Source organism: Aythya fuligula, chromosome 2 (genome assembly GCF_009819795.1).
Source record: "Aythya fuligula isolate bAytFul2 chromosome 2, bAytFul2.pri, whole genome shotgun sequence".
Taxonomy (NCBI): domain Eukaryota; kingdom Metazoa; phylum Chordata; class Aves; order Anseriformes; family Anatidae; genus Aythya; species Aythya fuligula.
The window spans coordinates 29,057,137-29,072,564 of NC_045560.1; the positions used below are offsets into that span (position 1 = coordinate 29,057,137).

General features: G+C 36.5%; 1 protein-coding gene across 6 annotated transcripts in view; it reads right to left on the minus strand.

The window, feature by feature from the left end:
- THSD7A (thrombospondin type 1 domain containing 7A) overlaps positions 1-15,428 on the minus strand; it is a 295,397-nt gene that overhangs the window by 208,260 nt on the left and 71,709 nt on the right. For all 6 annotated transcript variants that reach the window (XR_004252908.1, XM_032181674.1, XM_032181675.1 and 3 more), the window contains exon 3: positions 6,057-6,574. Coding sequence is in view for 5 of the 6 variants with exons in the window: in XM_032181674.1 (XP_032037565.1) it covers positions 6,057-6,243 (187 nt within the window). In the remaining variant the exon portion in view is untranslated. The remainder of the gene's footprint in view (positions 1-6,056; positions 6,575-15,428) is intronic.

Genomic DNA, 15,428 nt, shown 5'->3' on the forward strand with positions numbered 1-15,428 from the left:
ACTCTAATTCACCATATCATAACTAGAGATCTGTTTTCCACTGAAGAGGTCCTCATTGCTCTCTTTCATCATCACTAGAGACATGTGAATTCCCTTCCTGTCAATCAGGCCTGAAGTTAAAGTATCTTTTCTCATTCACCATTTTCCCTAGCTCTTCCCATCTAATCCGCTTCTTCAGATCATTTCTTCGTAATCTCTTTAAAATCAGGAGTTTTCTATTTACTGACATAGGCTTATCTGTCTCTCGTCTCAAGTTGTGATTACTGCAAAATTCTTTAGTCTACTTTTGAAAAGAAAAAAAAAAAAAAGAGGCACAATGCTGAAACGTAGGGATTTTTTGTGCTACATGATGGAACACCCTCAACAAACAAGTTGATGGTACAGCCTTTGAAAGGTAAGTGCTTTAATCAGAGAGCTGTTAGTTAATATTTTCTCTCCCTCTTCCCTTGTGATCATCCCTGTCTGTGCACATTTAGGTTCATTTCGAAATGCCTGCTGGACTGAACTTCTAGGAAGGACTTCTGCTTTCCCTGCCCTGTCATTCCCCCCATCATATGAGTACGTGCTAGGAGCACTCAGTCCTGCAGCAATAAATACAGTCCTAGGGACATATGGAAAATGAAATGAACTTTTTATTCAGTGAAGTTTAGGTATGTTACCCACCAAAGGTGCTGGATGAGTAATTTCAAAGTGTTTGAGCCCTCTTCTCTCTAACTCCACTTCTGGCACCAAACTCTTTTAAAAAGATCTGGGCCTTGGAATTCATGACATTATAAAACATGATAAGTATGCAACAGTACAGAGGTTGTGTTCTCTCTGTGGCTGAGTGTGAAGCCAATGTTAACACAGGTTAAAAAGTCAGAGGGGCTTTATGATCTGAGTTCTTATCAAGTAGTGAAGAAGGATATGTGGTTATAAGATCAGTAACATCCTGAAATGACAAGAAAAAACTGTTCATAGGCTCTTCAAGTGAGGAAAGATGTTCTTGCACAGTCCTCCTCCCAAGAAGCACATAAGAGTCAAAAATGTTGGTGCCTGGAAAAGCTCAGAAAAAGCTTAAGGAGAGCCCTTAGCCAGCAAGAGTTTGTAACACCCTTGTAGTTCCACAAGAAACCACTTGGCACACTGGTTTGAAACCAGGCATCCACTCCCCCAGGTGAACCCTTGATCTTCTGTACATTTTCTATATCTGTAATTTTTTACTTGTAATTTTAAAAAGGCACTTACTTACACTTACAGCAACTGTATTTAAATTTCTACTGTGGTTTGTTGGCAAGAATAGGAAAACAGCCATCAGCAATTGTTACAGAGAAGACCAAGTCTTCATCATCATACAACAGTAGATAACTCAAATAATTCAGCAGACCTATACTGATTTGTACTATCTGAGATTTGATCAATAGTCTTTAAAAGACAGTGAAGGTAAAGACATTACCTCCTGGACTTTTACTGATGATTTATCTTATTCCAGAGATATCAACTCAATGATATCTTCCACTTCAAGAGGGTAACATGCATTACTTCAAACTGTCGGAAGAAGCAATTTTACAATGTGATCGAACCTTGCTGATCTTGTGCACTCTTCAGTAATTACATTAGTTCCTGTAGGCAGGCAATATACCCAACACTGACAGCACATCACAGATCATAGTGTCAGTTGATTTGAAAAACAAATAAATAAACGAAGTACAAGGTAGAAGTAAAAGATAATTTTGATGTGACAAGAAATACCTGTGCTTAGTCAGTTGTGTATAAAAAAATAGCATATATATCACCTGCATTATGAAACTACAAACAAGAAAAAACATACATCTTCTTGTTTTGAAAGAGTGGTAACTATAGAAATATTTATTTCTATAAATATTCTTATTAAATATACTCAGTTTGTTCACTGCAAGATGTACAGTGAGATCAAAATCTTAGCCTATGGAGATGGTATAAGCAAGAACATAAGTTGTTCTTAAATATGAAAAAAATCACTTTAAAAGAAGAAAAATTAACAATAACAATCAGTAGAAGTTAATGGAAGCAGCTTATACTGAATTATGGCACAGAATATTTTCTCCTTTTTTCGGCTGCATACAAAGAAACAATTCAATAGATCATTGTAATAGTTAGAATAAAATAATAATGAAATTCAAAAAATTTCATGAACACCTTCAAGTTCAGTGTAGTAGTGCACTAACTGAACTAACAAACCATTCATTGCAACTCAGTCAGCTCTGAGAAGGTCATCCACTGATGAAGAGAACAGGTTGTTCAGTGGAAGCAAGGTTTCCAAACGAGCTAGAGAAGTTTACATTTTGAAATAGATCATTTGATTATTATTATCACTGGTGATTTATGTGTTAAAGTGTTCTTGGCCCACAACAAGTATTCAAAATGAAAGTGTGACTGCATCCCATTTTTACTATAACTTTCTTAATTTTTCATGCTTCATGGAAGTTTTCATCAAGCTTTCAGCTTTACTGTGTTTGTTTTGTATGCAGTTATCAGTTTTGTATTATCCACAAACATTTGTGTTGCTCATACCATCTTATAACAGTTTTACATAGATATTTTTAAACATTGTGAGCCATTATCATTACATTGATCATCTAGCCATGAGTCATTCACAACACAATGCACAGAAATGTGCTTATTCTCCCCCCCAATGTAGTTTCTCCTATACAGACACACCCCCTCCCCCCTCCCAGTTTGTACACCAAGCATGTTTTTTCAGGAAACAGAGATAATCTCCGTTTCACACAACTATTAATAAATAGTAGAGTTCAATGCCCTAGTTGGTAAAAATTATTTCAACTTCAAAACTCAAATGCTCCACCTCACATCACAGGAATCACTGCCTCTCAATACAAGAAGTTCTGTTTGATGAGTAGTTAAAGACTGCAATTCTCCACCTCAAGTCATAAAGCAGACAGACATAACAATCCAACTCTAGTAATTTAGCTGTTTCTTCATTTTGCCGTACAGACCCAGGTATTCTGCACAGATGGAGACTTTGCCTTAGTTTATGTTAAAAAACTAGATGGCTTTGCCCAGAAACCAGTAAAATTAAGCCAGCTGTGTATTTGTACCCAAAGAAAATGCACACACTGGGTCTACATAGTATGGAATGTGAATGTTTGGCAAGAAATCTAAAGTTTAAAGACTAGTAACTGTAATCAACTATATCCATCTCAATGTCATGCAATACACTGGAGATCCATTCATACACCATAATTCCAGCATAAATATGCAAAAGCAAATATCATTTTCATCTCATATTAGATGAAAACTTCAAAAATTTATGACAGTCAAAACTTCATTTTCAGTTGGAGAAGTAGAAATGACTTTGTGATGGTATCCATACTGCAGAATGGTGGAAGTAACCTCTGGAAATCATTTAGTCCAACCTCCCTTCCCAGAGCAGGTTGTTCACAACGGTGTCCATGCTGAATTGAAGGTAATTAAACCCCAAGAGGGTTAAAGAGTATACTCTCCTCATATTTTTACAGGAGAATAGTGATAGGAAGAGTCATGACCCCCGAGAGGTTTTCAAAGGTTCAAAACAAACGTGAAATTTGAATTAGAAGAACAGCCCCTGACCTCATCCCATCCCTATCCCAAAAAACAAGTATCAAGACACTGTAATAGGTATCACAATTTTATAAGAGAAAATGTCATAACTCAAATTCCATAAGCCCTGTATATTATTTTCCAGGGCATTCTTAAAATAACACACTGCAGTAAACCTGCTTAGAAGTCATGGAGCAGCATACACTAAGACATTATTTCAAAAAAACTTTAGAAATGAAAGTCAGGCACACTCAAGCCACTTACAGTAGCTAATGCCAAACTAAATTTAATAACAAAAGTAGCATGTTTCTCAAGAAAACGGACATACTTCACCAATAAGGGGTGCCAAAAGGTATACACACACACTCATGCCAATTTCCTAGACACAATTTTAGCCTTGACTTATATTTCTTTCACAGAAAGAAAAGCTGAAATATTGTCTCAGTTGGATAAGCTCACTACTGTCCAGTTCAGTTTTATTTTCCCCTCTGATACTTTAGCTGAACTTTAGATTCATGCTGGATATACATTCAGATCACTGATGAGCAGTTATTCTAGTTCACTTTCTAGAACCTCCCACAAAGGACGGAAAAAAATAAATGGATGCTATGATATTAAACATTGTGCAGAAAACAGGCTTATCCTATTCCTTATTGTGGGTAAAACAGGAGAAAGGTCAGAAAAAGAAGAGCTTAAAGTAAAAACTAGCTCTTCGTTACACAACATGATTATATCGTACCTGTTCTAAACAAAAGTTATTCAAGGAAGGCAGAAAAGGCAGAGGAAAAAAAGCCAAGCCAGTTTCCTCCTTGCTAGTTTAACTACTTGACTTCAGAACACGTGTGCTATATTCAAGGTAAACCAAGTTACCCCATAGCAAATTGGCAGTTCATTTTCATAAGTATTAGTTAACTACAGTTGTCATTATTCTCAACCAAGTTACTATTAACCTTTTAAAATTCAATCTTCTAAATGGAGACATAATAACATGCTGGAGAGTTTAATCTACTGCTGCCTAGCAACGTAGTTTAAATGCAAAATGCTTTATGAAAATGCTACTATGATCACTACATTTTTCTATAAACCTACGTATGTATTTGATCTCTTTTTAAGTGTGTAGCAAACATTTACAAAACTCTAATAGAATTGATCACTATGTTTTGAATTTGTGAGTGGTTTAAAAGAAGAAGAAAAGGAAAGGGTCATCAGTGTCATTGTGCTACCCATCTTTCAGCAGAAGTGAAAGTTGTGAAAGATTTTCCCTTCTTCAGATTTCTCTTTATAGTGTTATTGGAAAGCCTGTCTTTTTGTTTAAATGAATTTCCTTTTAATCTCCTTGAGCTGCTGGATAGATGAAGCCTCTAAAAAATTCAGGATAACACTGTAATTGTGAATTGATCTGTTTTTGTTTCAGAAGGCTGGGGCCCTCCATCCAGGGGAACACACTATCTTCTCAAAGTTGCTTTTCATACAAATAATGAATTTGCACATTCGTTTTCTATCGTATTATCCCTTAATGGAAATGCATGTCTTAAACAACACTCTACTTTTTGTATTGGTTTGTTCCTGGCAACATGCCAAAAAAACCTGCCAAAGTCAGTGTGAAATATTTACTGTCTTGAAATTTTTAAATTTCCTAAAGGAGTTTTGGAAGCTTATGTAGGAAGTGTTACTATGTTAGAGAACTAAAACATATGTGGTCCTCATTATCAAAATTCTGAATTAACACAATATATTGACAGACGCAAGAAAACTCCCCATTGGTTTTTAATGCAAAGTTAAGACTGGAACAGTGTTATGGCTATGCAATCTTTAAAACAGACACGTAACTCATTAGTGCCAAAGTAGAGGAAATTATCTATCTAGTGTGGTGCTGAATCCACATAGCCTATTTGCCTTTGGCTCTTTGGTTATGAGATCTGGCATCAGTTGGATTATTTCACCTAATCCATCATTAGCTTTCATGTGTCCTATATACTGTGCAACAAACCTAAATTTAACAAACCCAACTCCCCATCAATTACCACACTGAATATATTACATGTCAGCACAGAGCATGAAGATTAGACATGCTGCATTACATCTTTCTTTGTGAAATGTCAATATTTTTAGAGCACTGTTAACGTTGCTAACTCCAACTGTAACAAATGTTCCTTTCCATTGTGAGCAGGCACTAAAACCCTGACCTTTGCTATTTACATACAACACAGAGCTACTAAATAAAACAAAAAACATCAAAAGACTCAAAGATGCATGAGAGATCCCAATAACAGCATGACAGTCACATATTTTTTTTTTTTTTAATTGCCTTAGTTGCTTGGCCAGTGAAATACTGGAAGGCAACCTGATTTGTTTTCCTAGAATCCTGCAAATAAACATTACTAATGTAGATTTAACTTTCTCTCTGCATGTACACAAAGCACACAGAAAGGTTACTGCTTACTTACAACAAAAAAATAATCATACTGCTGCTGTGTTAGTGTAGCATCCTTACTTACCAGTCTTCCACAAATACACAGATGAAGTTTGAAATTCACTCTGTGCCCGAGCGTCCCAGGCTCCCACCAGCAGAACCACAAGAACTCCCACGCAGCGGGCTGGCACAGCACAAACCCTCGGACCACGGGGGAAAGCAGCGCTCCCCTTACTCAACCCCATGCCTCCTCCAGCAGCCTGCTCCCACATCCAAAGCCTGCAGCAAAACCGTGAAACCTTCTTCAAATAATATTCCCCTCTTCAGAATTTCTTCATGGGGAGATGCAGACTGGAAAGCTCTCTCCTGCTATTGTGCATGCCAGTTGAAAAGGAAAAACTGTTTAACACTAGGGAACAATAGAGTCCTTGCTCGCTCTTGCTGCAGCGGCTGCTGCTAGTATGGTTGCTACTCCACGCTCTTCCATTCAGCGGTTAGTTGCAGTTTTCCATCAGCTAAAAGAGAGACAGCTGTCCGCAGGGGGCTCCAGCTGACTGAGCAGGTTATCTTGCGCTGAGAGGCGGCAGCAGTCATTTACACCAGCTGGAGAGAGCGAGAGACAGAACAGGGATGAGGAGAAACACAAATAACCCAGTGCTGTAATCTCAAGGCAGAGAGTGACTGTGAAAGCCTGGTTTCCCAGACATCTCTCACTGGAATATCCCAGATGACACACATTAAGAAGAAAAGAAATCATCATCAGGATGTGCTTCAGAAACACAAGTTGTACAACCAGAACAGATATCACCAGAGCAATATATATTAATTAGGAAAGCATCAGACACTTGTCCTGATAATATATATGCTGCATTAACCATTTTGTAAACAACAAACAATAAGTGATTACTCATGCATTAAATAGACTTTTAAGTCTTCACAAAGGGAAATGAAAGGAAAGAAAAACATAACTTTTCTTGTGTATTTGTCAAATCCAATTCAGGTAATAACACACAGTTGTCTGCTGTGTACGGAGGTGTAAGCACACTATCTCTGTGGTAGAGAAAGTCTGCGTGTAATATATAATGCAAAATAACATCCTTTGCTACCCAGCAAGTATGTATACACATACATATGCATAAATGTCAACTATGTAATTTAGAATAATTTGAAGATCAAGTTATCAATCACTTTTAAAGCATATACCGAGTTTTACATATGAAAGTATTCAGGATACATTAGGCTGTCGTGATGATACAAAAACGTGGAGAGAGACAAAGCTTTTAAAATAGGCATCTTTATCTCTCCCACCCACTGCCCAGTGAACAGATGCAATAACAAGCCTAAAGATCAGGTTTCAGACATCTATAAACTGCAAAGCAAATGAGATATTTTCAAGAAAACTGCTACCATATCCAAAATGTTCCATTCAAAGTGCAAGCAGCTACAGAAGCATGCTGTAGGAACACAGGATCCAGAGTTTTAAAAGGACAGAGCTATTGTTGTTTAAAGAAACCTTCAGTGAACCTCTCTTGGGACAGCTGTCATTTTGCACAACCTTCCCAGACTCTGCCTTTTCACATGCATTAGATTAAAATCAGCCATGATCAAGTAATTCCCAAGTCCTTGCCTGTTTAAATATTCTGACATCAGAGCAAATTAGCAATGTTGAAGGTTGCAAATTTGTCTTTGTTTACTTTCCACTCTGTTACGCCTCTAAGAGGGAATTAAAGGCTCAGGGAGCTCTAGCACTGTGAGGCTGTGATTAAGAGAGATAAGCAAGTGTGGATTACTGTTCTTCAGCTGTTGAAAAACAGGCAACAATCAGGAGATTATAGGTTGATAAGGGATACATAGAAAGCCACGATCTTAACAAATTTATAGCATCCTTACTTGCAACCTCAGCTAAAGCACTTCTAGAGATACATTTTATTTATTTCTGCTACATCATACTGCATTCACCTTAGGAAGCATGGAAACCCCTTCATCCTGTCTTTTGCTGACCTGGACTACTAAAACAAAACACTCTCTGAGTTTATAGAAGTACAGCAATTCCACAGGAAAATCTGAGGTTAAGTTATTCACATGTGCATTGTTTTACATGATACATAAGAATATAAGAATATAAAAATAAGAATACACTTGAAAAACTTAAAAATAATCCCATCTTCACAAATTTATGAAAAAAAATGAAAAATTATTTTCAGTTATTAAAAAAAAAAAGAAGTCCACACTGAATTTAAGGGCTTAAAAAGTCTTAAGACCATCAGGAAATCTGTAGCAATACCTTTATTGACTTGCATAGTTACAATAAGATATATATAAGATATATATAACATATATCTTTGAAGAATTAAGAATAAAACCCTTGGCTTTTTAACTGGAGTTCCACACCAGGGGAAAAGTTACATTTATGGGTTGACTAGGGGAAAAGGGACCTTTTCAGAGTTATTGATTGCAATGTATTCTATCTAGATTTTTTATGAACGTCTAAAGAAAGCCTCTGAAAATATTTTGTACATGACTCAGATCATCTGGAAACATCATCAGAAAACAGATCATCCATGCAGTTGGCACAATGAATCAAAGTGGGTTTTGACAGCAGAACAAAGCAGTATCATGAGAGGGTGAATACACATACACAAACACTCAAATGGTTTATATTTATGCAATAACAGGACCACATACTTTAAAAAAATTAGTGAAATATAGATGATTAAAACTCATATTTGCACACTACTTTTAATGGTTTTACTGTGCTTTTATTATTTTTTTTTTTCTTGACAAAAACCAATATCCTATGGACAAGTAATTTCATTTTCATTCATTTTGGTGACAAGCTATGATGCATTTAAAACTATTCAGAAAAACATCAAAGGGAAAGAACGGAGGCATAATTGGGAAAACTACAGATTCCTGAAGAGCTGTCTTTGGTAAACACTCATTTCTGAGTGCATCACTTCTGCAGCCCAAACAGTCTTCTTTCAATTGGAGCAGGAAAAGATCAGTGAAAACACAGGCCAAAAAAGGTGGATGCCTGGAGATACACTAACCTATCTGCAGGAGTTAGACTTCAGGCATAAGCAGCAGCATATACAGATTGCAAGCTTCAACTTCTATTAACATGAATAATCCAGAGAGCTGCTGGTATCCTTTCCACCCCAGTGTGCCCAACATGCTCTTACGTACTTCCTATTTGCTACAGTAGATGAAGGGCCGCCCTCCCAGTTAATAATGCAGCCACTATTTCCAGCCCACACTGACAACCCACATTCTAATACATATCTAAGGATCATAAATTATCAATTGTTTGTGGTTTACGCATTCCCAAAACAAACATTAAGTACTTCTGAAAAGAAACCTCTAGACAAAGCATAAAAATAAACTGCAATCAACATTAGTCTCTGTATCAGTAGGAACATATAGTATTGTCAGTGCTGTACCTTGGAGCATCAACATATGGGTCTCAGTAGACCTGTATTCACATACATTTATTTATCTGAGGCACTGCAGCTATGTTGAGTCTGTAAACTGCTCTCTCAAGTGATTGACACATTAGCACTTTTTTACTTTCTAGGGAAAAGTGACTAATCTTTTCTTTCAAGAAAACAAGGTAGAGTTATTCAGAAAATATTGGAATTATTTTGTTCATGTTTCCTAGAATTAAAAACTTGGAGGATGACAAAACAAACATATCATATCTTTTATTTAGTGAAAAGAGAAATGAAAACAAAATACAAATTTCATAGCCGCTGGGTATGAAAAGCTGCCTGCCAAGCAGAATCATCCCGCTAGTAGTAGTGTATTCCTGCGCTGGTAGGCAGTCGCATTTCATAAACCTGTCTCTGTGAGATGCCATGAATAAGTGCTTCAGGATCATCTTATATTCTATCCTGAAGACATTGTATTTCTACACATACTGGACAAATTCAAAGAGCATAGAGAGAACAAGGCACACATATGGCACATTGGCTTCTAGGCTCAACATTCGATAAGGGGTGTGTCCAGCATCACTTTTGTCCACCTTTAACTTTGTAGGCTCTGCGTAAGCCAGCAGCTCTTAGTAAAGCTTCAGTCTCCATTCTTCTAGATCCATAGATGTTTATAGATGGAAAATTCTATAGTTTTCTCCCTCTAAATCTTCTGTGCTGTGTGAATACTAGAATACCAGAAAAATCACCCAAATTCTAGAGAATGAAGTGTTTCATTTCTTATGTAGGAAATCCAAATTCCTCCTTAACTGAACTCATTGGAATTTATATCCCCTTCACTTAAGTATGAAAAGGACAAGTGTTGCCACAGACAACTAAGTTGACTACCTCCCTAGAAAGAGCTCTAGAGTTAGAATCACAGAATATTCCAAGCTGGAAGGGATCCACAAGAATCATCAAGTCCAACTCCTGGCTCCACACAGGACCACTCAAAAAACAGACCATATATCTGAGAGCGTTGTCCAAATGCTTCTTGAACTCCAGCAGGCTCAGTGCTGTGAACCGCTCAGTGCTGGGAAGCCAGGGGAGCCTGTTCCAGTGCCCAACCACCCTCCTGGTGAAGAACCTTTTCCTAACACCAGCCCGATCCTCCCCTGTCCCAGCTACATGCCATTCCCTCAGGTCCTGTCGCTGTCCCCAGAGCTTAGCGCCTGCCCCTCTGCTTCCCTCCTGAGGAAGCTGCAGGTCGCCGTGAGGCCTCCCCTCAGCCTGCTCTGCTCTGGGCTGAAGAAACCAAGTGACTTCATAACTCAAATGTCCTGCCCCCCAGACCGTTCACTATTTTCATAGTCCTTCTTTGGATACTCTCTAATATTTTTATGTCCTTCTTATTTTGTGGTGCCCAAAAGTTCAAACGGTACTCAAGTTGAGGTTACAGCAGTACAGAGTAGAACAGGACAATCACTTCCTTTGATTGGCTAACAGGACTGTACCTGATGCACCCCAGGGTATGGTTGTTGAGTTTCTTACAGATAACACCTATCTGATAACAATTTCCAAAAAGCCCCCTACATTTTTACCATACTGATCTGGTTCAATCACTATATTAGGAGACCCTTGGCTATTTCTACTTTATGAGATGGAGTGGGCCCTTGGATATATCCACTGCACTCCCACACAGTGCACTGTATGGGTCTCACACCTGAATTTTAAAGAAAGTATTAGAGGTGGCACGTTCCCTTTCATGCTTGTTTATTTTGCAAGCTTCATCAACTAAAAATTCCAAAACAACAGCTCAAATGAACTTATATTCTCTATATACCCCTGAATAAATTCTCTGGCCAAAATTTCTAACTCTGCATTTTTATAGGAGCCTGACTTTCTTGCAGATATTTTACTACAGACAGAAATGTATTTAAATGATTCTCTTGAGCTGGGATCTTCAAGAATTTTAAAAGATTTTCAGAACTCTGAGCCAGAATAAGATGTACAGGGTTCTTTAGGTTTTTCTGTGGAGTTTTGAGCATTTATCAACACACTCAGTAGTGGTCTATTATGTTTCTTCATATGAAAGCAAGTGAGCATAGTCAGGGAAGCCACAAAAATATGCTAAATGTGAACAAACTAAATATATATATATATATTTATATATATTGTAATGCATATATGTTGTAACATACTTAATTTCTCAAAGTATAGTATCTGCATAACTTAACTCCCAAATAAAATATGTGTTGTGCAAAACTTGTAGCTGAAAAAAAAATATTCTTTAGGGAGCCTAAACATCTGGCCTCTAGGTGTCACACTTGTCCATGTCATAATACACTATTTATGGATTTCTTATTCTTTCATAGCAGTTAAGAGACCTTAATTTTATACTTTCAAGGAGTGATATTATGAAATATTCTCCTTTCAAACTTGTAATTAAAAACAAACAAAAACAAACAAACAAACAAACAAAAAAACCACAAGCAACTTTCATAAAAGAAAACCTTGTTTTTAGAACATGAATAAAGACTCTACTTGCATGAATGCACAAGCAGCAAACATCTCACACAGGCTTTACAAATGCATTGTTTTTATTAAGGAAAATAAATGATGCTTGGCCAGATTGCTCTCTTTTTCTTTTTGTTGTTGATGCTGTTTATTTTTAAATCTAGTTGAAATCTAGTCCATAGGTCAAAGTTTGCCTAGCCAACCTTTTTTTTTTTTTTTTTTCTGCAGTTGCAAAAAGATACAATTTAGCTATTTATTTATTTATTTTTGTACTGCTGTTCTTGAGTAGCTGCCTCAGTTTGGCTGAAAACCTGGCTGTTATATTTTTCATTGATTCCTTTGGTAGGTGATTATCAATACCCCCAGCCTGGAATGTTCATGTAAAGAAACCATTCTTTGTAAAAAGGAACATATTAACATACCACAAGGATGTATTACCAAGAACTGCTTGCTAGAAGATAAAGCTAGAGAACTGCAGAAGGTCAGTCAGACTAAATAAACTAGTTCTACCTTTTGGCCCTAAGCACTGTGAATGAACATTTTCCTTTCTTCCCAGATTATATGCGTTCCATCTGCAGACTGCATGAAACAGAACCTTTGCAAGTACAAAACTGGCTGTAAAAGTCTCTGTGAAGTTCCCTACCACGAATTGCCATCTCTATCAAGAATTCAAGCCCTGAAACTTTTCTCATCAATTCTCTTTAATATCATCTGGTGCAGCTTGCCTACTAGTAGGAAAACATAGTGTGAATTTTTCACTAGAAAATCAACTGCATTGATATGGTAGCTTGCTGAAAGAGATTTTGAGTGTGTTTATATTCATCCAGAATTGGATGTAGTAATCCCTCATACGTGAATTTTCTCTTGCAGAGATCATACATACAAAATAATTCTAATCAAACTTAAAATCTACAAACAAAATACCAATTACAGTTAGAGTTTGTAGTGAGGTCTGCATCACTACTCTCTCTCAAATATATTAATATATTTTTTTAAGACTGACAAATTCATAGTTCCATAATAACTTATAATGGATAAAAATAAGAAGCAGAAAAGGAATATATATATTTATTTTTTTTCATCCTTGTTCCAGTCATTTTAAAGAAGAAGATAGACAATCATTACTTTATTTTGTTAATAAAAGAGAAAGAAAGAAGTTCCTGAGTAAGGTTGTGAAATTTTTCAGTTAAAAGCTTTTTTGATTCTTTGGGGGAGAAGTTTGAAATTTGCTTCTGCTAAGAGTGATCAGTCACTTCTCATCACAGCCTCTGAAATCTGCACTCAATTAGAACCCATTTTGAAATTGTGTACCAGTATGCACAGATAGAATCAGTGTTCTATCACCAAGCCCATTGCACTAAGTTTTCACACAGAAAACTAAAAGGCAAGACTTTAAATGGGGCTTTCCAAGTCAATTCTATTCCTCCAATGTGTGCACATACTTTTTGAATTTGAGTTTCTAAAGTCAATAGGATCAATGTCAGCTAGCCCCTTTGCTGACATGGACCTGTGCTGAAAATAAATAACCTTATCCAGGCAATATGTTCACTGGAGAAAAGTAACAGTTAAAACTGATAGCTGTAAGTGCAAATAAGTAGAATATACACAGTACTTGAAATGCAGTCAGGGAGATTTCAAAGACAATGGTGAGGTAAGTATTGAAATCCCTGGCAAGGGGAACAGAAAGACAGAGAATGGAATAAACAAAGAAAATCAGTGCCCAATATTGCTTTTGAAAATCCTCTCCAGGGACAGCTTAGTAATTTGCACATACCAAATCACCTTTAAACAAAAGCCACCTTCAGTCAATTTTAAGCCTTTTCTCCTTATTAAAATGCTATTGATTGATCATTCTTCATCTAAACGTTTGACAAGCCAATTTCCATTTTCTAGGAGGGAAACATTGGTCTTCTTTTTCAAGCCATAAATCACTCATTCTGTTATCAATTCTCAAATTAGTTAAATTATACAAATTAATAAGAAAATTAAATAAGACTGCATTTAAAAAAAAAAAAAATAAATAAAAAATCAGCCCATATGTTTAATGGCTTCCAGAAGTACCAACAAAAACAATATAGTTGGAAATAGCTTTCAATGATTTGTTAACTTCTTAAGAGTTTCAATTTAGCTGGCCAAAAGTACAGCTGCGTGTTTTGTGCAGGCATAAACAGATCAATAAACAAGAGGAGTATAACTTCAAGAAACTGGTTAAAGCATCTCACACCATTTTGACATGATGTGAGGTTTAAGCCATATTAAATTAAGGATCATGCTTCAGCTGTGATTTACTAACAAACCAAGCTCTAAGCTAGAACTGTTATGTAATTAGCCATCATATTTAGTAGCACCTTGTATGGTAATTATAGTACAAAAGAAAAGATCTGAGAATAAATCCTTCCATCTTTAGCTTTATACAAAAGATTTACAAAGGTATTCCATCTGTCACATTTGAATTGTATAGTTGTGCTTTAACTAGAGGTTCAAAAGGACACCTATTCCTACTGACCAATCTTCCTATTGAAAATTTTAGGTCACTGAAGTCAACTCTGTAGCAAAATACAATATAAAAACTAAGTCTAAACAAGGGAGGCAACAAAAATATTGAATTATAAGACCGTATTAATGATAACATGATTCTATTTCAAACCATTTCACTATTTAATCTTGAACATGAATAACTAGATCCAAAATGCTGAGTTATATCAACAAAATCTCCCTATTCCTCTAAGGAATCAGGAATCCTCTAAGGAATCAGGATTCCTTCCTGATCTTTCTTCCTCCTCCGCTGTTGCAGCAGTCTCCTCTCCTACACTCCATTGCAGCAGTGTTTCAGTGGCAAAAATAAAGCAGGTAGCCAAATCTATGCAAGTGAGATAGGTGACATCACAACTACGTATAATTGGGTTTTATTCATACGGACTACAAAAAGCACATTCTGCATGCTACAGAAAACTTTTCTCTAAATTATCAGCATTAGTGTTAAAATTAAAGCTTCACTATGGGGGATCAAACCAAGCTTAAGGTGATGTGACACTTTTGGGATGGGAAAAAAAAAAATCATTAAATTGGCACAATTGTTCTCCACTATGGCGACAAAAAGACATTATTACCAGTTTTCTCCAATCACTATTATACTTGCATCACCAAAAAGGAAATAAAAAGATTTCCGATTATCTGTTAGTGGCAACTCTGGTACTTCCACAAGTTGCTCCCATGAGACTCAAAACTAACATTGGTCTAAATAAGTGACAGTTCTGTAATCTCTGCAGGATATATGACAACTTATATTGCTCACTGAAGGAAGAAACAGGATGGAGGAGATAAAAAGAACAAGGAGTTTTCTCAATGATTGTCCTATTACTGAAGTAGTGTAGAAACATACAATGCAGATGGCTCTTGATCAGAATTGAATTCGCTTGCTACCACACAATCAGATGAGTTGAGCATGACTTCCCTGGGACAAAAACGTAATCTACACATATGAAGTAGGGTGGGCTATGCTCAGAAAATGAAGCACTATTAGCATTATTGAA